At 38.0% G+C, this 26,120-nt stretch overlaps 1 protein-coding gene across 6 annotated transcripts in view; it reads left to right on the top strand.

The window, feature by feature from the left end:
- LOC144598886 (integrator complex subunit 6-like) overlaps positions 1-26,120 on the top strand; it is an 81,259-nt gene that overhangs the window by 33,761 nt on the left and 21,378 nt on the right. For 4 of the 6 annotated variants that reach the window (XM_078409439.1, XM_078409438.1, XM_078409441.1 and 1 more), the window contains 7 exons: positions 603-786; positions 3,766-3,894; positions 7,145-7,308; positions 8,447-8,599; positions 12,687-12,819; positions 20,346-20,440; positions 25,185-25,295. In XM_078409439.1, the coding sequence (XP_078265565.1) occupies positions 603-786; positions 3,766-3,894; positions 7,145-7,308; positions 8,447-8,599; positions 12,687-12,819; positions 20,346-20,440; positions 25,185-25,295 (969 nt within the window). Of the gene's footprint in view, positions 1-602; positions 787-3,765; positions 3,895-7,144; positions 7,309-8,446; positions 8,600-12,686; positions 12,820-14,893; positions 15,019-20,345; positions 20,441-25,184; positions 25,296-26,120 lie in introns of those variants that run through there. The other 2 variants (XR_013547921.1, XM_078409443.1) reach the window with 2 other exon arrangements.

Below are 26,120 nucleotides of genomic sequence, written 5' to 3'. Positions count from 1 at the left end.
TTTGTTTGGCTAGATGTGTTTACAAAGTCATTTAGGTGATGGTGGGTTAATGGCTTGGTCCATTGCAGGATCGATTTATCATCCAGTGTTAAGAATTCTAGAATGTTTCCAACAATAAGATTGAGATCCATCGCACCAACTGGTGTACAAAGCGACACATAATCACATCTTATATTGGATGTAGTGAAGACTAAAAACCCCTTCAATTAAATGCAACAATGCAATATGATATATGTTGGCAGAGTATTGTACTATTAAAAGGATTTTTTTTAAACATCGCTGGTAATAAATTATCAGTTGTAAATTTCTACTCCAAATTGATTCTGCCTCCTCTACCGCCCCTCAAGCTTGGATGCTGAAGCCCTTTCTCTGTCACTCTGGTTGTCAGTGTCTGACTGGCTTTATGATTCAACACTTAACAGGAAGCACGCATCTTTGATTTGTTTCAAACTATAGTTTGAAATCTTTTGCCATGGACAACAATTGTACACACTTTTTCTTTAGCCTCTATCCTTGCATGTTATGAAAGACAAGGGTATACAATTAAATTTGTAGTTGCACGAATAAAATATTAATTGAGCTGTTTCTTTTTACAATTCCAGCTCCACCTACCATTAAATTCCCCCTTGCCAGGGAGTGAATTAACTAAGGAGCCATTTCGTTGGGATCAGCGATTGTTTGCCCTAGTCTTGCGTCTTCCTGGATTGATGCCTCTTGAAACAGAGCAATTGGGCAGCGTGCCATCTGATGAATCTGCTATTACACCCATGTGCGAGGTTACAGGAGGTGAGATTATTGTCCAATTAAAGTTTGAATGGACTATCTTGCCCTTCAAAATAAATTGTTTAATTTCATTTTGCTTTCCTATAATTAGTCATGACAGAATTACTGCACCTTTGCATATTCAAATCTCGATGTACTTTGTGCGCTTGTCATTTTGTACAGTGACATTTATGTCAGTTAATATAATGCATGGTGTTGGCTTGTACTGGATGCAGGGCAGAATTGCAGCAAGACTTGTATACTTTATGAACTGCGAAATGAAATGTAATCAAGTTGAAGAAAAACATAGTTATGCAATGCATAAATTTATACATGTACTTTTGATATTCTACAAAAAATGAATAAACTAAATTATAGTTGGTCCAGCTGATTGCAGTATGAAGGATGCTGTCCTGAATGGTGTGTAAGACTGCAAGTAAGATCAAAGGAAACCATGGGTGTTTTAAGCATTTCAAGAGCATGGATAAGTAAAGAATAATGTTTATTAGGCACTGAGAATAAAGTACATGGAAGTGAGGGATGTGGAGGTCAATTTCTGAATAAATAGTTTATATTTTTCTTCAAAGAGGAGGAGAATGGTGTAGTTGTTACAGTTAAGGAGGAGTATACTATTGAATGGGGATAAACTAAGCAGAAGAGAAAATCTTAAATCCATTCTCAAACATCATAAACCATTGGGTAGAAAGGTATGGACCAAAGAGAGAATTCAGCGTAGTTTGTTAAGGGATAGATCATGTCTGAAAAATCTGATTAAAGTTTTCTGAGTAAATGTCAGAGGGTTAATGTGAACAGTGATTTTTGTGTACATAGTGAATTTGGATTTTAGCAAGGCTTTTACGAGAGGCTTAAAGGCAAACTGGTCATAAAGGCCATAGAATCCAAGGGAGAGCAGCAAATTGGATTCAATGTTTGTTCATCGTCGGGCAGCAGAGCATAATGGTTAATAGGTGTTTTTGTGATTGGAGGCTTATTATTATTCAGCCACTACAGGGTTCACTTGCTGGTCCCTTGCTTTATGTAATGCATGTTATTGGTTTAGACAAATGTAGGGTCCACAATAAGGAACTTTCAGAAATTGCTGCACTGTATAATGAAGAAAAAAAACAGTAAAGTATAAAAGGATTGAGCAGGGTCACCATTCATCTGTGACAGGAAACTTGTGTTTGATTAATTTACTGGAGTTCTTTGAGGATAATGCCAGCAGAATAAATAAAGGGGACCAATAGCTGTGCTCTATTTAGATTTTGAAAGGCTTTCAATAATGTCCTACAGGCTTACCAAAAGCATAAACCAAATGGAATTGGAAGACAATTTACTGGCATAGAGTGAGAGTTGGTTAAAAAAGCAGAGGGAAGAATTAACAAATTGCTCACACACTTCCACCAATATAATAGTAATTACTGTAGCTCGGCTGCAGGGCTTTGGGATATCCTAATATTGTGGAAAGGACATCGAAATTCAAGTTCTTGTGTAAATATAAAAGATGTGGCTTTGGCTTTACTAATTTTTCTTAAACTTTACAGTGTTTGTGTTCATTCTTTCAACTAATTGCACATCCCGTATTAGGATTGTAAAAGTCCTCTAGGAAATGTCTTCCTTTTGCGTCTTCTAGTCTTAGAATGGTCTCCAGGTACTCGGAGCATATTATTGAACTGGTCAAAACAAGGACTCTTACTTAAACTGCATCACCACATGACCAGATGATGTCGAGTCCATTATTATTAATAGATCACTTAAATATCCAGTCAGCAATAATGACAGAATATTCCTGAAGCTTGTTCATGGAAAAACTTAAAATATTCATGAGATGTTGTTCCTTGCAAAGCCAGCAGGTTGCCCATCTTTGAATATGAAGGCATGGTTGTTCTAGCCACTGCAATTAACAGATACCTCCAAAAGATTAGTGGTTCTTTGATGCAACTGAAGAACTTGATCCTAAGACACTTCAGAAGGCAGTTAAATGTGAGCCTTGCTTCTGATAACTTCTTATCATATGAAGCATGGTTGGTTTGCTACCATTTATCAGAGGTGCAATCTCTAATTTGCAGTTTGTATTTGTTCAGTATTTGCTTAGACCAAAAAATTGTATTTGTCATAATGTACTTATTAGGTTAGGACTCCTTCCACATATTCAGTTGCAGTTGTAGCAAATTGAGTTATTAAGAGCATAACATCACAAAACCTGTCTATATTCCATGTATAATGACTGAACATTTGTGCAGTGTGCCAGGTGTTAGTAAAAAAGGATTGTGTAGACTAAAGTTTGTCCAACACACTTGACCCCAATGGTGTGGTTAATTTTTAGATGCTGGAAAATGGAAATAAATTGCTGGAAATTGCTCCATCATTTTAAGTTAATGACTTTCTACCAGAGTTGGGTGTGAAGGTACATAAACACGTTTGACAGTTTTAAACATGTGTAACACATGTGGCTATAATTGGACAGTAAATTTACAGTATAGTAAATTGTACAGTTTACTTGGTGCTTTGTGAAGAAATGTGGAGGTGGACTGGACTGCACAAACTGACCAACAGGAGGCCGAATTGATGAAAGGCAGGAAACCAAGTATTATTCATTGTTTTCCTCTTTTAAGACTTACTCCTCGGTCCCTAGTTTCATGCTTTGCTATCTCATGCAGTAACTGTGCAGAGGGTTGATCCTTTATTTCACCCCACTTGATTAGGAAAAGGAACTTGCGTCGTAATATCTTTGATAAACAGCTTATCCTTCTAACATTTTGAGGTTTTGATGTTTTAGATATATCAGCATTTTTACTCATCTGAGTTTGATATGAGTAATCTCCTTGCAGAACCTTTGATGTTTCGTGTATTCTGTTTTCTAAAAAAAACAGACCATATTGTAAGGGATGACAGCTGAGTTCACTAGTGAAAAGTAGCAAAAATAACCTGAAAGCATTTACTGTATTTGCTGATTCTGTCTGGTCTCCACAAATATAGCTGACTTTCTATTTCTGCCTGTAGGTCGTTCATACTGTGTGTGCACACAACGAATGCTGCTTCAGTGTCTGGAGTCACTTGTGCAAAAAGTACAAAGTGGAGTGGTGCTAAACTTTGAAAAAACTGGTCCAGATCCAGCACCTATGGGCGAAGGTAAGTTGTACCCCAGTGTTCATTGACTATCCAAGTTAAATGATCTAGTGGTTTGTTTGTGCAAGTTTGATGAAAAGCATTTGACAAGTGATGTTTTAGGGGCCAGGCTTAAAATTTCAGTGTGGTTAGGATGCTACTCAAGCAGACTGGGTATTTGTAATGAAACAAAGGAACAAGGATTGGCTAATTAGATCATGTTCTGACCTTGTTTGCTGATAATTGATTAGTATCTTAACCCCGTCAACTTGTTTTAATACTTAAGTCCTTGAAATGCTTGCTGAACAAAAATTTTTTGGTTATGAAATCATAAATTTATTGAAGTTACAACCTGTTTCGTGGTGGGAGATTGGACAATAGAATTCTAAATTTCAATTATCCTCACTGTAAAGAGTCTTCTGATGGTACCCTCTAATTCTGTTATTTATTCTCAAAATGCTGGAGTAACTCAGCAGGTCAGGCAGCATCTCAGGAGAGAAGGAATGGGTGATGTTTCGGGTCGAGACCCTTCTCCAGTCTGAAGAAGGGCCTCGACCCGAAACGTCATCCATTCCTTCTCTCCTGAGATGCTGCCTGACCTGCTGAGTTACTCCAGCATTTTGTGAATAAATACCTTCGATTTGTACCAGCATCTGCAGTTATTTTCTTATACTCTAATTCTGTTATGTCTCTTTGTCCTGTACTTGCAGGAATAACTTTTATTTTATCTATCCTATTAAAATACATTAATTAGGATGAAATGCATGAACTTTGGTGCCCAGAAAATTTTGAAGCTTTGCAAGGTTCTGGCCATCTGGCTACTGATTCTGTTTATCCACACAGGTTATTGAAAATGAAGTTTGCTATATGATGTTATAAATGTATATTAGAGCTATGATGGTATAGTATCCTATCCCAGTTACAAGATCAGATACTCTAAAAACAACGTTTTCACAGTGAAAATTATTGTTGAAGATTATTTGCTGAATTGGATATTAAAGCTTTATGTGAACATTGCTCTAGAAATTGATGGAAATATAATTCTAAATTAATTGTGTTTGTTTATCAGATCAAAGATTATAATTAATATATCATTATAAATTAAGCATACATATTATTTGGGCATCTTTTATCTGCTTTTCAGAATTATAAAAAGGGGAAAAAAATCAAACTTCCAAGTTGTAATCCAATCTTGGCTGTTCATTTAATATTTACTCCGAGAGCTGTGTGCTCAGTATGAATAATTTTAATATTATTTCTGAAAGTCCATAAAGAGCTCACATTAAACAAAGATTTGCTAGTAATCCTTCCACCCTCATCTCCATGTTGATATTGGATTTCATTACTGGAGTCTGAAATGTATACTATTTACACACATCAAGAAAGTATTGATCCATTAAACTTCGATTCTGCTACTTGCATTTTGAATGGAGAGGAGTATTTGCTATATTTAAATTTTTCCTGTTTTTGATTTGACCAAATAACGACCAAAATTCCACAGGAGGATTTTTAACATTTTAATGAAGCCATACTAAGTTAAAAGGTTGCATTCTTGCTTTTGCCTACAAGCTTTGAATTAAATTCTAAACTTTCATCAGAAAAAGCTACTTTAATCACGAAACTGGTGAAAATACTTGAAGCTGTGTCTTGTAAGTAAGTTTGACGTTATGGAGTATTTTTATTTTAAATTTGGTGATCCAAACCCTATCAGATATTTTTGATAAGGGAATTGAGTAAGAAATTTACTGGATAGGTACAACGTGTGAGCAGAAAAGGTGTTAAATGTTAGTAGTACTTTAACCAGGAGTAATAAGATTTTCTACAAGTTTACCTTTGCTTTTGTGAATTATTTGTTAACTCACAAAATGCAACTGTCAACCAAAGACTTCCAAAATACCTTTGTTGTGGTTAATCCTTGGTGTGAGTCATAGTCATACAGTGTGGAAACAGGTCCTTTGGCCCAATGCGCCCCATCTCCACTAGTCCCACCTGCCTGCGTTTGGCCCATATCCTTATCAGCCTTTCCTATCCATGTATCTATCTAAATACTTTTTAAACATTCTAAAAGTACCTGCCTCCTCTGGTAGCCTGTTCCATTTACCCACCACCCTTTGTGTTTAAAAAAAAATGTCTCCTCAGGTTCCTATTAAATCTTACTCCCTCACCTTAAACCTATATCCTTTGGTTCTAGATTCCCCTAGTCTGGATAAAAGACTCTTTGCAGTGCTCTGTCTATTCCCCTCATGATCTTGAAAATCTCTTTATCACCTCTTATCCTCCTGCGCTCTAAGGAATAAAGTCCTAGCCTGCTTAATCTCTCCCTCTCGTTCTGACTCTCGAGACCTGGCACCATCCTCAAATCTTCTCGGCACCCTTTCCTGCTTAACAACATCTTTCCAATAAACGGGTGACCAAAACTGAACACAATACTCCAAATGTTGCCTCCTCAATGTCTCATACAACTGTAACATAACCTCCCAAATTCTATACTCAATACTCTGAGTGCCAAAAGCCTAATTGACTACCCTTTCTATCTGTGATGCCACTTTCAAGGAACTATGTACCTAGATTCCTCTGCTCTACAACGCTCCCAAAAGTCCTGCCATTTTCTGTGAGGATCCTGCCCTAGTTTGACTTCTCAAAATACCTTGCACTTATCTGTATTAAACTCCTTTAACCACTCCTCAGCCCATCTGCCCAACCGATCAAGATTCTGCTCCCAATTTTTGATAGCTGTTTTCGCTATCTACGATGCCACCCATTTTCATGTCATCTGTAAACTTACTAATCATGTCTTTTACATTCTCATACAAATCGTTCAAATAAAATGTAGGTGGATAAATAAATAATGCTGGGTGAACTATTCTTGTCATTAAGGATGGGCCTTGCACTGTTCATGTAATCTGTAATAGTTTGTGTGCTCATCCAGCCTATAAGTGATGAAGAATGGGTTCTGGCATTGTGGATGTGTAGAAAACTTGGTTATTTCCCACAATACATCAGTCGTGTTATCAACTGATGCCGCACAGGGACAGTATTGTGCTCTAAGACCATGTTCACAAATTCTTCAAACAGAAACCTTGTTCCAGTCAATCTGGGTTGGATTTGAAGCCAAGATCCTACAAGTGAAAGTCTACTATTTAGTTTGAGCCTCTTAATTTCTTGCAATTTTAATTGTAATATATAGTGGAAGGAAGATGAAAAGTTATTTGTGACAAGTTATTGTTGCTTATTGAACAAAAGTGAGGTAAATGTGATTCTTCATCTGTTCTAGATGGTGTTACTGATTGTCTTAAATCCGCCCCTCCGTTTGGACCACAACCGTGGCATAGTTGTCACAAACTCATCTATGTACGACCCAACCACAAAACTGGTGTTCCAGTTGGACATTGGCCAATCCCTGAATCCTTCTGGCCAGACCAAAACTCTCCAACCCTAGTAAGTTTTTGCCGATCACTTCTGTTTTTGTCTGCCTTAAAGACATTGCATATTTAGTAACTGATTTCAAATACAGTAAACCTGTTTTAACAGATCCCTTTATAACGGATTTTGGCTATAGCGGACAGACCTGCTGACTAAATCCCGGCTTGCACTGTCTCCTCAGCCACCTAGCCACCACTTTTCCCACGCCCCCACAACTCGTAAGGCTCGCTAGCCTTTCACCCAGCACATGGTCTGTTGGCGCAGCTGTTGTTGTGGCTCACGTTGTAGCCCCTGGTGACAGCGCTTTCTTCAGCCGACTGACAGACGTGCTTGGTCTCCATAGGGCTCCCTTGCCCCAACCCCCAACGTCGCCTCCTTCCTCATTCTCCCCTGGAGTCGCCTGAAGAAAGTGCTGTCCCCAAGGTGAGCTGCAACAACAGTTGTGTCAACTGGTTAGTGTAGCAGCTGGTGAAGGACTCGCAGTGCAGAGCAGTTGCATCGACGCCTAGTTTTAAGATGAAACGACACAAAGTGCTGGAGTAACTCAGCAGATTGAATCGGTCTGAAGAAGGGTCTTGACATCACCTTTCCATGTTCTCCAGCAATGCTGCCTGACCTGCTAAGTTACTCTAGCACTTTGTGTTCTTTTGTGTATTAACCACCATCTGTAGTTCTTTGTTTCAACTACATACAATGATAATACTATCCTCGGTTGTAGTAGACAATCGGCAATAATGGGCATCTTTTCCCCCCTACTATGGTCCATTATAATGAGGGTTTACTGTATTCAAATACATATTTATCTAAAATAGGAGTAGAAGGAAAACTTTTTGTCTTGTCGTGTTATTTTTTGCACAACAGCATTCAGTTATGCTAAGCTAGCTGTGCATGACGCCTGTAAATCAGCACAGCATTTTCAATGTTTTATTACAAGTTCTTTTCTGTTATTCAAGAAAAGAATTCCCAGAGAAATATGCATTGTGTATAAATATTATACAGTTGAGCTGCTGTGTTATTTTCGCATAATATGTACACCCAGATTTTGGGATGCATTGGCTTACTGATGACTGCAACTTGAGATCATTGGATATGAAATTCACATTTTCATTACAGGTAACTAAATTATTTCTGAATGTTTTATCTTTTAATTCAGCCACCTCGTAGTGCCCATCCAGTGGTGAAATTTTCTTGTGCTGATTGTGACCCAATGGTTATTGATAAACTGCCTTTTGATAAATATGAGCTGGAACCTTCACCTTTAACCCAATATATTCTGGAGCGCAAGTCTCCTCTCACCTGCTGGCAGGTAAGGTATCTTTTATGGTTTTGCATTTTAGCATACCCACCTCAAAATTTATATTCAGAGGTATTGATCATTATTTCATAGTCATAGAGTGATACAGTGTGGAAACATGCCCTTTGGCCCAACTCGCCCACACCGGCCATCAATGTCCCAGCTACACTAGTCCCACTTGCCTGCGCTTGGTCCATATCCTTCCAAACCTGTCCTATCCATGTACCTGTCTAACTGTTTCTTAAACGATGGGATAGTCTTATGATTTTCTGAGATACAGCGAATAATTATTCAAAGTTATGCTTTTCATCCTGAATGCTGCAATTAAGACAGTGAAGCAAAGGCATTTGCATAGTTCTGCAGGCACTTGGATTGAAGTGCATGATGATTTACAGATTTGGGGTGCTAGTACATTTGGTACATCTGGTATAGGAGAATATATAATGGCTAAAAAAAAGCAATCAAAAGTGATTTTCTAAGCTAAGGAAGTGGAAGGCTCAGCGCTGAAAGATTTTCCCAGTCTTTGTTGGGTAAGAAATTGGATTATCCATGCTTAATTTGGTGCTGTGCCTTTGTATATATCTTCTCAAACCTGCAATGGGACCAGTTTCTTGGTACGTGTTGGCTTACACGCAAAATAAAGCCCATTTTGACAGAATAGATGCCACGAGAATAGCATAGCATAAACTGAAAGTGTGCAGATAGGTGTGGAGAAACCAGGCTTGCATAATTCACTTGCCAGTGCATCAGCCTCAAATATATTCCCACCATTGAATGTTTAACTGTGGGATATTAAAGTAAGGTGTTTCTGTTAATTAAATAAGATAGCTTAAAGGGACTGTTTTACAGTATCACCCCACTTATCTGCTTATGGAAAAAAATATTGCATAGGTGGTGACAATTCCAAACATGACTATGCCAGACAGAAACAGAAGTATTTGGGTTGCTCCCGTTTCTCAGTTCTCGGTTGTAACCAGAAATGCTGCCTGTCCCACTGAATTACTCCAGAATTTTGTGTGTACCATGTTGATTATCTCTACCAACATGCAATATTACTAATTTCTTGACTGATGACTTGCATATAAATTAAATACCTATTTTGCTTGATTGAATCTATCAAAATCAGCTTTTTAGAAACTGCAGTTACATGAAGAACTCGTACAGGTACTTCTAAATATGATGTTGGCTTCCATCACTTTTACACAGCCAGATCTTCAGTGGGCCTTCCATGAAAATCAATGACCTGAGCTTTCCTCTGATCCTCACATCTATTTAAATCTGTTTTGATTATTTAGTGTTCTCATAGTTTAGTGCATTTAAATTAATACACCTCCTCATTATTCTTTGTTCCACTCAAAATAACTCTTGTCTGGACATTATTGTCATAACTATAATTATTCAGCCCTAGTACCTACCCTGTAAAAATTCTCCTCTGCAACCCCTTGTGTGCCATCATTCCTTCCTATATTTTGGTGACCAAAACTATGGTGACTCAAAGCTGTTGAGGCTGTGGTCTAACAAATGGTTTACATTATCTTGTTTGAACTTCCTGCTCTTTCTTTTCTGCTTGAGGAACAGAATAAAAGCATTCTATAAGAATGCTTTACCTATCCTGCTCCTTTCTGGGATTTGGCCAAGGATCCTGTTTCTGAACACTTCAGTATCCTACAATTATCATGAGCTTGTCTGGTCACCCCAAATGCTAATATAACTGGTTGGCTTAATAACATGTTAAGTTTCAAAACATAATTTTACATTGATGGTTTGTAAACAGCCTGGGTGACCTTTCTACTGAAAGGGAGATTCTCATTTTGTTTTTATCCCATTTCTCCATGATTAAATAAACTGGCATAAGTGTACCCTATTGATGATCTTCTCAAAAATATCTGTTTGTAGGAGAAGCTTGTAAAACTTGGGTGCAAAATTCTTGTCGTGGTGCTGATTTTTTTGTCCTCTATGCACATTATGCCTAAGCAAAGAGGATACCAGCAGGTGCAGAGAACGTGTGCACTCAATTTTGTATCAAGGATCATTTTAAAAGAGTCAATTATTTCTGTATCTAGTTGAGGTAAAATTGATAATGTACCATTGAAGTTTTTTGTTAAATGATATTGTCTAAAGTTGTGTGCTCATTATTTTCTAATCTTGTATGCAAAGTTGCTTAACAAGTTCAATGCCTACTTTTTGCTGGATAAAATAAATATTGAGAAGTTGAATTAATATTATAATTTTTGTTTGTCCCAAAATCTCTGAAGTTGTTAAATTGATTTTTCAAAGAAGAATCAACAATAGAGCTGAATGAAAGTCAATATAATAGTCTGTAGTAACAAGGAACAGCAGATGCTGGCTTCCGGAAAAAAGCTTGCACATCAAATGCTGAACATTTTCAAAAGGATTAAATTATTAATAATTTATGATACTCAGATTCTGCTGCTCAATATGATAGTATAAAAGTAAAGCCAAGGAAATATACAGCAAAACCAATGGCTCTGATTTTATTACTATGGGGCCCAATAGACTTTCATTTGTGGTTGGTTCTCTGCTAAATATTACTCTGCCAGATGTAGAAAGCCCATGTTGCTTGGCCAGCCAAATTGAGCAAAATAGGCCCCATGTGGTAGCAGGGCTTGGTCGACATAATGGAGTGATGAGGGTGGTTGGAGAAAGGACTGAAGAAGTGTCTTGATCCGAAACATCACCCATTCCTTCTATCCAGAGATGGTGCCTCTCCCGCTGAGTTACTCCAGCATTTTTGGTCTTTTCATGAAACTCTCCTATAAGCCTTTCAAACCTGGTGATCTGAAGTTTTGTCAGGATTGTAAAATAATTCTGAGTTCCTCCTGACTTTTTGCAATTCAGACTTAAAACTATTTATTAAAAGAAGAATTAAGTAAACCAAAAGTAAAAGGAAATGCTTGGCTTATTCTTCTCTTTATGCCCAATGGTCTTAAAGTTCTAACTTTGCTGGATCTGAGAGCCAATACCAATTTCTATTCCCACCCAACCCATCCTGCTCGTGTAAATGCTGGAGTTTCACAAAATCGAGGTCAGTCACACAGTTAATGCACAGCCAGAAAATTGCTGGTGGAGCTTAGATGGTAAATTTGGCACTTTCAGGATAAAAGGATGTACCTTTAGAATGGGGATGAGGAGGAATTTCTTTAGCCAGAGGGTGGTGAATCTGGAGTTCATTGTCACAGACGGCAGTGGAGACTAAGTCATTGGGTATTTAAAAAATGGAGATTAATGGTTTCTTGATTAGTAAGGGCGTCAAAGGTTATGAGAACAAGGCAGGAGAATGGGGTTGAGAGAAAAATTGATGACATTAGTACTCTGATTAATAATTTAGGGTTAGATTATAGTGGACCAAGGATATTAAGGAATAGGGAACAAAATTTGCTAAATTATATATTAAGCGGCACGGTGGCACAGCAGTAGAGTTGCTGCCTTACAGCACTTGCAACGCCGGAGAACCGGGTTCGATCCTGACTACTGGTACTGTCTGTTGTACGGAGTTTGTACTTTCTCCCCATGACCATATAGGTTTTCTCTGAGATCTTCTGTTTCTTCCCACACTCCAAACACGTGCAAAATGTATGTATGGTATATAGGTAAATTGGCTTGACAAATGTAAAATTTGTCCCTAGTGTGTGTAGGACAGTGTTAATTTGTGGGGATCGCTTGTCGGCACTGACTTGGTGGGCCGAAGGGCCTGTTTCTGCGCTGTATCTCTAAACTAAACCTAATCGTTGAATAAGATAATGGCTGAAAGGGCTACTCCCCTCTGATCAGCTTTTCCATGGTGGATTTCAAACTCTGTTTTGATTTAAGCTTCTCAGGAACAGTGACAGGGATTACTACCAGGGATGGAATATTGACATGGACCACATTACAAGAAGTAATTAGTTAAATTTCAGACAAAAATAGTTTATAGGAAATAACTCGAAGATAAACCATTTTATCCTAAACTTCAATCAGTTTTTTAATTTGATCTGAGCTATGTAATTTTTATTATTACAAAGTCATGTTGGCAGCTGAATTCCAAACCTGATTTCAGACTTCCTTTTTCATAGTCTAACTCATCCTATTGTCATTCCAGGTGTATGTGAACAACAGTGGGAAGTATAGTGACCTTGGTCATCCTTTTGGTTACATGAAAGCTAGTACAGCTTTGAATTGTGTTAATCTTTTTGTGATGCCTTACAACTATCCTGTACTGCTTCCACTTTTAGGTAAGTATATTGTTTTAAACCCTGCTAATGGAGGGGCCCAGTTTTGAAGTGAACTGTAAAGTCCTTGTCATCTGATTTTCTTTTGTATTCTTGTGAATTTATTGATAAAGGTCATTGTCTATTTATTCTATGGGATGCAAATGCAGATGTATTGCATATAAACTATTTGAGTTAACATGCAATGTTTTGTTAACAAAGGAAATGCCATCTGAATCAGTTTTGTGACGAGTAATGATGTTTGAATTAGAATTAAATGTGACTTTTAGCAGAAGGATCAATTAATATACTGATTGCAGGTCAAATCCTGCATATAAACACTGAAATGTCCAATGAGCTGTGAAAGTTCATTGCAATTGAAATCAATGCATTGCATGATTTTTAAAAAGTGACATATTGGACAATTTGCCATGTTGATCTATTTTAGCTCAGATGAATATATATACAATATATATTATATATTGCTTGGAGTCATAATTGTGCACCTTTAAGCATCTTGCGGTAGTGCAACCAGGATGCCTCTATTATTTGAAGAATTTTGTAATTAGTCTGTAGAAGCATAATTAAACATTTTGCCTTTACCAATTGCTATTAAGTATAATCTCAATTGCTCTACAGTGCCACAAGTAAAAATAAATCTCTATCAGTGTGTGGTACGCAAATGGACTGCACCCTTCCAATCACTGGGTACTGATTGCATATCTGGATGGTTCTTTTGCTCTTCATTGTAGCTTGTGAAAGAAAAAAAATCAAGCAGACATGTTTCTTACCCATTTCACTTGGAGATTAAATTTAATTTCAAGGAAAATAATAAGTATTGAACTAATGTTGATGATATGGTAGAGATTTTAAATGTCCTGGTAGTGCTGTTGCATTGTTCACTTCAAGCTGTAGTGTAATGAATCTCATTGAGAGAAGCCATGGGGGGCTTTAGCAGGCGCCCAACTCATTAAAGGTAAATTTAAAAAGTTGGCTTAGACTTCAGCTGTGTTCCTGCTCAAATGAGATTGCCACCCATCACCCGTTTTGTCGGCCAGTTGTGTGATTTGTGACACAAAATGAAAATTGCCAATGATGCCTGTTTTCTGCAGAAAAGTGGATGGAAGCACAATTATTTTTAATCGATCAATTAGCCTTGTGCAAATGATGAGATTTTTGGTTGTATCTGAGGGGAATACCATAACTCGAGTGATGTGATTGTGTATTAGAGTCATATAAACTTTCTACAGCACAGGTACGGGCCATCTAGACCCACCTTGTCCAGGCCAACCATGATAACTATTTAAACTAACCCCAATTGCCCACATTAAGCCTGTATCCCCTTATGTGTTTCTTATCCAAACACTTTTAAAATATTTTATTATACCTGCTTCCACCATCCATTGGCAGCTTATTCCAGATATTCACCACCCCACTTGTGGAAAAACGTATCCCTCTGATCTCCTTTAAATCCCTTTCAATTTAAATCTGTGCCCTCTAGTTCTCGGCTTTACTGTCTTAGGGGGAGGGAGTAATATTTTCAATTTTATTTCCCTTATAATTTTTTTAAATCTCAGCCTCCAAAATTCTAATAAGAATACCTAGCCTATTCTATCTATCCCTATCTGCAGCCCTCCATTCCAGGCAACATTCTGATGATATATTGTAGATGAAATAGAAACGAGATTAGGGATGTGTATAAATTGATTACAATTAAATATTATCCTGTTCTCCAATCATCTATTGCACAATAATTATGAATGATAGAAGGCAAAGTTGCAATCTGATCCGTTTCCAGTTGTGTAATAAATGGAGTCCCAAAGAATGTTTGGTTTATCCAATTATCAATGCTCATATCAATGGGTTTTTTAAATCTATCAATTGTGTATGTGTTTGACACAGAAATTAGCAGAGTTGTTGATCACTGGCCTTTGCGTTTGCAAAACGGTCAGTGCTGTTTTGCTTTACAGTTCATTTTTGAACAGCTGTAGAAAATCTGCTTTTGCATCTCTACTTCTCAGCCTTTGCTGTATGATGCGTTTATTTGTTGTTCATGAATCTAATGATGGTATATGTGTGTGTGTCTTTACATGTCCAGAGAAATGCAATCAGCACGAACTGGGCCTGACCAATAAGCCTCTCTCTCGACTTCCTCTGACAGTCAGAAAACATGGTTCATTGGTCGACACCAAGGCCCGCCATTGCTGTTGCATTGTTTCATGGGTAGGTAACTTTTGCTGAACTCTGGTATAATGTAACATTTTCTCATGCAATTGCTTCCCTCCAATTTATTTAGATTTCATGAAGTTAATATTTTCATTTTGTATGATTTTATTCTGAGTTATTATCAATAGCGAGTTCTAATAAAACCACCTTGACAAGTTGTTTGCACGTTATTCACTGTTTCCTGATAAATATGCAGCACTGTTCAGAGAATTGCATGAAATAATTAATTGGACAAGCAAGAATGCAATATAAAACTATCCTGCTCCATTTATCTTAAAGAATTAATTAAAAAAATAATTCTCAATCAACTCAAATTGTTTCATAGCCTTGACCCTCTCCTTAACCCAATACTTTCTTTGAGAACTCTGCATTTTTCCATTTCTGATCATTTTTTGGTGTACTTGTATTTTCTTTAATCCCATTATTGGTGACAATTCCTTTCACTATTGTGGGCAGTTAGCTTGAGAACTATCGCTGGTTTTGTAGACTTTCTCTTTTTTTAAGGCCCATCTTCTTTGACTAAGCATTCAGTAGCTCATCTTTCAGTTTTCTCATTTGGTTCAGGTTTTTTTAAATTCCAAGACATACTCCAGGAATGAGTTTACCTCAATATTGCTATTTGAATCCAAATTCTTGGACTGAGCTATGAAACAAAAACAGCATATATATTTTTTTATATATATAAATATATATATATATTCACATATTTATAATGTAGCTCTTTAACATGGCAAAATGTTCCAAGTTGCAGTTTAAGAATAAGGGGTAGGCCATTTAGGACTGAGATGACGAAAAACCTCTTCACCCAGAGAGTTGTGAATTTGTGGAATTCTCTGTCACAGAAGGCAGTGGAGGCCAATTCACTGGATGTTTTCAAGAGTGAGTTAGATTTAGCTCTTAGGGCTAAAGGGATATGGGGGAGAACCAGGAAATGGGTACTGATTTTAGATGACTAGCCATAATCATATTGAATGGTGGTGCTGGCTCGAAGGGCCGAATGGCCTACTCCTGCACCGGTTTCTATGTTTCTATGCTTCACAGACTTAAACAATCAAAATTTTACACTGTAATAAGAGGTATCTAAACAATTGTCAAAAAGATGGGCCAGAGTGGAAATAATATAAGAAAATAACTGCAGATGCTGGTACAAATCGAAGGTATTTATTCACAAAATGCTGGAGTAACTCAGCAGGTCAGGCAGCATCTCGGGAGAGAAGGAATGGGTGACGTTTCGGGTCGAGACCCTTCTTCCGCCACCTCTGAGCCTTTTTCCATGGGAAGGAGTCCTCACCCCCCACTGATGACCCCTTCTCCCGTCTCCAACGGACCCCCTCCTCTTGGACCCCCCCCGTTTGGCCAATTACCCTCACTAGAACTTTTTATCGCCAGAGTAGAAAGATGGGAAAGCCAAGAGAGAGAATTCTAAACCATGTGACATTGGTAGCTGAAAGTGCATCCACAAGTAATGTTGGCTTAAGTCACCATTGGAGACCTGTAAGATTAGTATAGATTAGACGTATAATAGGTCAAGGATGTAATTGAAAATGAAGATGGGAGTTGAAACTCTTCTGGATTGGAAATCATTCTTGGACAACAAGCACTGGTCCATATTTTCATATGTTGCAACTGTTCTGCATCATTTAGAAACCTTTAGTTTGCAATGTCCTTCCCTTCATATTGCTTGGTTTATCTTCCTCATCACATCCAGAATAAGACAATGACCATAAACAGATCAGACTACATTCACAAATTTAAATTGTTGATTTTAATTTTCCAATTTTTCCAAATTTTCCAATTAAGCCTTTCAAATACATTTTGTTTTAACTTGGCGGAACTGTTTTGTTATAGAAAATTATACTATCCTGCATCTTTTGGTTGGAAAATACAGTAATGTCATTGCATTTTCTATTAATTTGGCTTGATAGTGCACTCAGATTCTTGGAGCTCTTGGTCACTGATGCAAGAAACTGCAACGATCCTGCTGCACATATCAAATGGCATGTAGGAAAACAAATTTCAAGTTCTGTTGTATAACCTATAACTTGCCAAAGTAAATCAGCCAGCTCTGCTGTGAACTTTCCATTTGCTTTGTGTGAACTTTCTCTCAGACTTCAGCATTCTACGAAACAGGACATTAGTTTGAAGTTCGGCTTCACACAAACAAATTGAGAGTTTTCCAACTCTTCTCCCTTCCTTCTTCTCTGCTCTTTGCTGAAGAGTAGTGTTTAATGGACAAATTGACAGACAATGGAATCAATTTTTTACAAATGATGAAAGCTCAATCTTTGTCACTTTCCTTAATTCTGATACATTGGTATCCTGCAGAGCATTGATTTTGTTATAATGCCCTTGGTCCCTCATTCCAAATACTGAAAGATATTTCCCCTCTACTTGAAAAATATATATCTATTCGGGCTGTGAGCTATTGTGCTCGGATGCTGAGATAAATCCCTGCCATCTGCTGGCACACCTACAGCAATCAATACCCATGGCTTAGCGTGGGGAGGCTGCCAAAGAGACTTGTGTTGAACAGACTGAAGTGAGTGATGCAGAGCTGAAATGTGGCCTTTGGGATTGCACCCTGGCCAGCATGGTGAATGTGGACTGTTGGTGTGGACCGGGTGCATCTACTGCATATGTTGACAGACTACCTGAATCCTATCTGATCTGCTGATCAGTTTTGGATCTGATGAACACTGCTGTCTCCCATTTCACTTGGATGCAGTAATCTTGGCTGGCCCTAGCCCAGAAATTCTGAATGGTAACAATGGTTGCTATTGAATTTTTTTTTTACCTTTCGGAAATCTCTGGGCCTGGGAGAACTGTGCAGCCACAAGTTCTCCCAGTTTCCATTAAATTTGCAGGAAGCAATGGGAGAGACTACAGGATCTGAGTGTTTGTCAACACATTTTCTGTAAACCCCACAATAGCCCAACGCACACTTTGGTGGCTAAGGTGCAAAGCTGAGCAGCTGCACCATTTGACTTGGCCTGCTCAATTGCAGACCTCACTCGCAGTTTCTCCATATTGAGCTGTGGGCAATTAGTTGCTGCAAGACTGCCAGTGGGTGGCATGGATTTATGCCAGGTGTCTGGCACAGCAGTGGAGATAAGGATGCGCACAGCAGCACACATCAAGGGCAATGGTTCCTAACACAGCAGAGGGTAGGACAAGTTCATACCAGGGTCTTAGCACACCATTGTTGTTTGTAACATTTTTCTTTCTAATGCTGCTCTATCTGCTTCTAATGTATATTCCATTCATACTCTTGTTTCTGAGAACGCATCCTGAGTGCTAAGCAATGTATTAGTATAATTATCTTTCTCTTTCGCTGCATAAAGGTATTTGTAATAGTGCTTTAACTCATGATGACGACACATCGCCCTGCACCCAAATTTATTTCACGACTGCTCTTGCACTTTGTTATGATAGTGACTTGATTTTGGGCAAGGAATGGCTTGAGGTATTTGCCTTATCAGATTGCAGATAAATTTAGGAGAGTTGGAGGTGTTGTGATTTGTGCTTTTTAGGGTTAAATGACCTTATTACAGGTGATCCCTGCATTACGGATAACAATATGTGTCCTTGCATAATTCACAAATCGCCACCCAAAAAAATTTGAGACGTGGAATAAAACTCACTCTCACAGAATTTGTGCGGGGGTTGGGGAAGAAAAAACATCTTCTTTAAACTTGCATTTCTTGACGCATGTACAGATGGTGTGGCTTCACATTACGGAAAATTACAATACTTGCTTATTCTTGGAAAATAGTCCCCTTCCCCCCCCTTCCAAATAATGTGAGGATTGCCTGAAATTGAAAAAAAAATCCACACTGTCTTATTACTACTTCCAAGGTCTGCCAAATTAGATTGGCATTACCAGGTATGGATCGGTTGGATTAAATGCAGCAGATTTTCAAGCCAACACAACTACGGACTGGAATGGCAGGTTTCCATATTCCATTCTGTCTACCTAGTTCAGAAACGAGTATTATAAATATGCGAGTTGTGTATCTAATTCTGTTTTACATTACACAGGTGTGACTGAATTCCTGTGGTCTTTATATATGTTTTTGACTGATTCCTACTCATTCAAAATTCCAGAAGCATAGAAATTGCTTCAACTTGTTTTATATTGGTGTTGTTACTCCATTGATATTGTCAGTAAATTTCAAGTACAGAATAAATACGAAAATGTTTGGTGCTTAATACCTTGGTTTAAATGTGATCTGATCTGACTGTATATACTTATTCACAAATTAATGACTTAGCAAAAGTAGTGAATTGCATTCTAAACCTCCCTGGTTATTGCTACCTTAAATAATTTTAGATTAAAATTCTGAATATTGGGAATGCTGCCAAATTGCTCTGATGTACAAAAATATTTAATTTTTATATTTTTGTGACTTTGTATTTTTTAATAACCTTTAGTGCATTATAGGAAATATATATGGTGCAGAATAACATGGACTCTTTGAGAATTTCAGGGCTTCCCCACGTCAGCTATAGTGCGGCCAAGTACAGAATACATTTCCGTCATCATACCCTGGCATAATGAAAAAACTTCTATAACTTTGGAACAGTGTCCTCAATTCAGCCATCCCTTTAAAACCATTTTAATTATGTTTGGGTTTACTTCATGAAGGCAAAATTCTGCCATGTTGAAAAAAAATTAAATTCTGCTCTATATACAGAACATGAACAATAGGTGCAAGTTGCCAGGAACCTAATTTAAATTAACGCAATGCATAAGTGAAGTGAATAAAATTGTAATGTGAAATGACATACAGCAGGGACATGATGGAGACATTGGTAGCCTTCAGCTTGGGAGAGGAAACATTAATTAAACACTGCTTTATTTCTGAACCTAGAGTTGCAGGGATTTCTAATTTCTAGTCTCCAAATATTCTATTTTTAAATAGAATGTACATCTGTGCTGCATGTATTTAGGACGTATCATAGTCATTGATTAAAGTAAATTGATTAAATACTGAAGTATTTTGAATTCATTGTCAACCTACCTTTGTAACTTGGAGGTGCAGGAGAGTTCAAACTTTCTATTTGATAGGTTAAAGCATATTTGATTTTAATCCCTCTTCCCCATATCCACATCCAGCATGAAGCAGGTCAGATTTTTTAATGGCAGAGACACAAGATTTTTACACTAGATGTAAACTAAGGCCTGGGGAAAAATGCATTCTGCATATTTCTCCTGCATTAGAAAATAATCTTTGAATGTTTTCTTTAAAAACCAGGTCAGCAGGTGTACAAAAGGGAATTTCTTCATGCACTTAACTAGTAATGAAATATTTTTTGTTTTGCAGATGATTTGTTTAAAGTGCATAAGCTGAAGCCAGTTATGAAATGGCGACAGGCGTTTGAAAATTACTTGAAGACAATGCCTCCTTATTATATTGGGGTATGTAGAATTTAATATTCTGCTTTATTTGTAAATCTGATGTATAGTTATATGTGTAGATTATTTGCGGTTGAGAAGGTTTTGGCTGTAGTTGATGATTAAGATGTTTGTAAGTTTTAAATATGTATTATTTCTCAATTAAACCATATCTATGGTGGGGGGCAATGAATTGTGGGTTAGAAAAGAGGATATATTTCAATGATTGGGTCAATAAATGTTGATGCATAGAGTTATAGGCTGAGGTTTTAATGGTTTGTTATATCTTTAGCTCTGACACTTTGTCATTAGGTTAAAATTTAAGTTGTAAAGCATGGCCTACGACATAATTATTAAATGTATAGTTGAGTTTTTTTTTAAAAAGAGCCACACCATGCAATTCATTTCTAACCCCCTGCTGTTGTGAAAAAATATAATGGATAATATTTTTGAGTTATTGGTGCAACATTTAGGGCGGCATTGTGGCGCAGCGGTAGAGTTGCTGACTTCTAACACCAGTAGACCCAGGTTTGATCCTGACTCCGGGTGCTATATGTACAGAGTTTGTACGTTCTCCCTGTGACCGCGTGGATTTTCACCGAGATCTTCGGTTTCCTCCCACACTCAAACCAAGTACAGGTTTGTAGGTTAATTGGCTTGGTATAATTGTAAATTGTCCCTAGTGTGTGTAAGGTAGTGTTAGAGTGCGGGGATCGCTGGTCAGTGCGGACTCGGTGGGCCGAAGTGCCTGTTTCCACGCTGTATTTCTAAACTAAACATTCCTGTACATTTTTCAGTTTTGAAGATATCTATTAGGCTGTTTGTTCAAATTTAGAAATCTTCCTCATGTTTTCAAATAAGACTTCCATGAACAGTGAGAAAATGATAGAAATTAAATGTATTTTAGAATCCAGATCAAGTTGCCCCGTGTGTTAGAATATGTGATCTCTGCCCTTTGTCTACCCATCTGCCAAATTGTGTTGTGTTGGGCTTTAGCATTATTTGGTTTGAGTTTTGTTTTACTGCTGATTTGTCAACAGTGTTCAAGCTATTTTCATTTTGAAGCACAGTTCTAGTTAGTTTATCAAGCATTTTTAAGTACTAGAATGTGGCAGTGCCCGGGGGCTAGGCCACTCCCTTGGTTATTCCCCTCCGCACTGAGTGGACAGGGGGGATTAGGCCACTCCCTGGGTCATTCCCCTGGGGACAGACTGGTCTGGGGCTACGGGGTTTGCTGGAAGGGGTTATTGTTTTTACTCGTGCGGGTGACTGAGTGAGTGAATGTTCAGATACTGTATTAAAGTTATTGTTACTTCTTACCTGGCGTCTGGCCTGATTCCTGTCGCGTCCAGACCCACTACAAGAACTTTATTTGCTTGGTCTGTTACCATTGAATAGGGTTGGTTGTGTTACAATCAGTCAGGTATCGTATTGCATGTTGCCTTCTGAAAACAAGAAGGATGACCTGTAAAAGTGCCTGGCACTTCAGGGGTTTTGGACAGGGGTATTAAAAGTACTGATCGTATTTCTTTGAATAATAAAGGATCATATGCTTCATGAAATGCATCTTTTTCTATGTGATTAGAGCAATCAAGTTAAATTTCATGTGTGAATTGTGCATTGCAGTTTATGTAACATTGCTCACAATTATTTTGCATTTAGCTTTTTAGTAATTTTCCGCAAAACTGGTTGGTGTAAAGTGTAGTTTGTGCCTTGCATAAGTGGCATTGCTAAATTGGCATCTAATATTGTTAATGAGTTGAAGACAAAATAATTTCTATGCCTGGGAAACATGGAATACCAGAAAATGCTGCTACTTCTCAGGTCGTTTTGTATGTAAATCAAAAATAATAAGCGTGTGCACCTATCACCCCCCTTTCCTCTTGTTCAGGTACCAATGTGGCATTTATCTGACACATGTCTAATCAGAGAGTGGTTTAAACCCAGTATGTTTTTCCCAATCGATACACTCTGACCTCTGCCTGCAGTATTTTCTGTTGCATGTACTTTACTCAATTAGATGAAGATCACGATGAGTCACTCAGATCAAATAACCTGGTTTAGGTGTCAATATTCCTCTAAATATCACATGACCTTTTTACTTTAAATATGCTTAATACAGGCACACTGCATAATATAAAAGAATCAATTTTAATCAGAAGATTAATTTGATTTGCCAAGATTAAAGCACACATTGCTATTATTGCCCCAGTAGGGTCAAATTAAATGTGGTCACTGAATCATTCATTGCAAGCCAAAATGGAAATTGGCATTTTAATTTTAAATTGTCTCGCCTTTGACAATGAGTGTAGTCTTTGACTGAATAAAGCATGTGAAGATATGGAGAATAAATCTATCTATTAAACTATTAAATCTGATCTACATGTTAGATTGTAGAAAATTCCATCAAATGCATTTCTTGCAAATCATGACACCTATACTTGTTGAATGTAGTTTGTACTTCAACTTTGTGTGAACTGCTACTACATTTAGTTGCAAAAAAATGTCCATCAAAGTAATTGATTTAATGTGAAATGTTAATAAATGAATTATGAAGCTTTAACATCAATTTACTTTGTATCAAATTGGTGTAAATCAGAACGTCATAATGGAAATAATTCAGAGGGGAGGCAGGATGGAGATGCACTAGCAGGGTTAGAGGCAAAATGATGGGGATGCGCTTATGTTATAAAGATAGCCATTGATTTATTATAAAAAACAACTTATTCATATGTTGCAGCATGTCATATTCTGAGAACAAGTTGCATGGCACTTGACAAAATGGACAAGGCCATCCTGTTATAAATTCTGGAATTGTTATGATTTTGGGGGGAAATCTGACTTTCCCACTGATTTAAAATAAAATTAGAAAAATCATTTTTGAATATTATATTCCCAAAATTTTGCTAATACATAATTCTGTGCTTTTCTTTAAAGACAGAGTGCACTTCTACATATTTTATTTGGTAGCCTCCGCCAGGTTATTTTAAAGGTTATGTCAGTTGGCAAATGCAGGTAAAATGTTTTGATCCTCAACTTGTAGGCTTTTCTGAAACATCCATGGATTCAACTTCATCATAGGATGAGGGCAGGCCCAGATGCAGAGCCATATTTCCTGCTTTTTATGTTCCCAGCAATAGTGGCATAAAATTGGATAACTAAGGTCTTATTGATTAATGCAGGATGCTATGATGTGAGTTGTGGATGATGGTGTGAGAAGAAGTGCCAAATTCTTTATCAGTTTGGTGAGAGTCAAGTACAGTAAAACCCTCGTTTTAATGGACCCCTTTATAATGGATTTTGGTTATAGTGGAGGGACCTGTCCATGTCACCCCTGGTTCACACAGCCTTCCTGGCTGCTTACAGCCCCAGCTTCCAATGTTATCTCCAGCTTGCCCGGTGAACCAGTGTGCCCTTCTTCACCCACTGCACGATCCTGTTGGCGAGGCTGTTGTTGCGGCTGACGTTGTAGCCCCAGGGGACAGTGCCTTCTTTAGGCTGCTGCCACCAACAGGACGCACTTGGTATAGTGGCCCTCCCTCCCCTCTCACCAGCTGCCATTCTTTCCTGTTAGCCGTCGCTTTGTCCATTCGGCCTCTTTCTGTCCCCTCTTTCTGCAATTCATCTTGCATCACAGTAAAGCATAGACTTGCATATTAGAGCAGCATTGTAGTGTAGGTGGTAGGGGTGTTGCCTCACCACTAGAGATCTGGGTTCATCTTTTTGAAGTTTTAACATTCTTGCTTGACTGTGGATCTTCTCAGGGTGCTCTGGTTTCCTTCCACATCCCAAAGACGTGCGAGTTTGTCATTTAATTGGCCTCTGTCAAATTACCCCTAATGTGTGAGGAGTGAGGAGAAAGTGGGATAACATAAAACAAATGTGAATGGGTGATCGATAGGGTCTGTTGCCATGCTGTATTTTTCAATCGATCAATTAATTAATCCACAACATGTCTTGTTAGTCCTAATTTTCTTTGTGCATCAGTAGAATTTCTGCTTGTTCAGGCAACCACCTAGAGGTGTGAGGTATGCCAATATTCAGTGTTTTGGGTATAGATTGCTCGTCCCAGGCATCTTTGCAACAGATCTCCTTGGGTTTGCATTGCTTCACAATGTTCGCATTGAGGTTTATTATGTGGCCTATGTAGATGTTGTGTGCTTCTTTGCAGTGGTGTAAAGGAAGTATTTGGCTGTCTTTTCCTCTTCGAAAGACTGCTTGAAAATCACATTGCTCAAACGTGCATATATTGTATAAAAGTAATACTGAAAAGCAGTTTGATTAGTGACATTAGATATTATCAAACATCCTGATTTTGCAGTTTATGAATGTTCCAGGAACATTTTAATTTTAATTTTTGTGAGTATAAATTGTAATTACAGTGTCAAGAGTAAAAAAAATTAACTACTGGAAGAAATCATCATATCAAGTAGCATTTGTGGAGGCAAAGAGATAGTCGATGTTTGAAGTTGAGACCCTGCACCTGACCTGATGTGAAACATCCCTTTGCCTCCACAAATACTGTTTAACTGCTGAGTTCTTTGAGCTGTTAGATTTTTTGTTCCAGATTTCAGCAAATGCAGTCTCTTGAATCTAATTTTAGTGCCCTTCCCCTTCAAGCACAGTGCTCAAACCTGAAGAATCATACTTTGCTAACGTGGTGTATAATGTTGGCGGACGTGAAATTTCTCAATAGATTTTGCATTCGGATGATTCTGTGAGAGTGAAGGACGTTTGTTGCAGTAAATATTTTGTTGAATTTCATCAGCCTTTGAAAAAAGCATTGAGGATGATGGGAGCTCCCAACTTGATTGCAGAAGGAGTGGATTATGGTCTTAGCTACAGTGTCATTTCTTACCTCAAAAAACTTAGTCAACAGGTAAGATTTTTTTTCAATTTATCTAACCATTTCTTTCCAGCAGCCTTCCCACATTAGTTATTAGGGAATAACTGATTTCATTCGAGAAGCTCTTAAATATTTACTGTAAGCGATAATCAAGTTTTATAGCAAGATTTGCGGCCAGGTTGTCCCAAGGTGAAAGCCATGTGTGAATTGTGTGTCGGTGAGGAAGTGACAAAGCTATTACACCCACTTTACGTGCGGAAAAATCAATTTTTAAGGGGCGATTGACTATGCTCAACTTCCAACTCAATTTCTAGTACAAAATTTTTCTTAAGCAATCCTGAATATAATTTTTCTTCCACTCTGGTTTTGGCTTCTGAGGTGGCTGGTGATGCCAAGGTGGAAACTGCAGACTCTTCTGCAGATGGGGCGGATGGTGTGTGACAGGATGGATGTGTTGTTTGGGGGGATGTGCACATTCTGCCTTTTTAAGCAGAGCTTTTGTGCATTTCCAGTGCATGGATTTGAGGTCCTTAATACAATCCCAATTTGGTGATTTTCCTTGATTGATCGTGAGCTTAGAATTCCCACGAATCATCCTGGTTGTTGCATTTTTGTACTTGAGCACATGATTGAATATTTTCCTTTATCCGTCTGGTAATCTCTTCCCATGAATCAAATGGTGGGATAGTATGTCAAATTGGGCAGCACAGTGGCGCAGCGATAGAGCTGTTGCCTTACAGCGCCAGAGACCCGGGTTTGATCCTGACTGCGAGTGCTGTCTGTACAGACTTTGTACATTCTCCCTGTAACTGCGTTGATTTTCCCTTGGTGTTCCGGTTTCCTCTCGCATTTCACAGA

This window comes from Rhinoraja longicauda, chromosome 12 (assembly GCF_053455715.1).
Source record: "Rhinoraja longicauda isolate Sanriku21f chromosome 12, sRhiLon1.1, whole genome shotgun sequence".
NCBI classification, from domain to species: Eukaryota; Metazoa; Chordata; class Chondrichthyes; order Rajiformes; family Arhynchobatidae; genus Rhinoraja; species Rhinoraja longicauda.
This window is presented reverse-complemented; position numbering and strand designations above follow the sequence as displayed.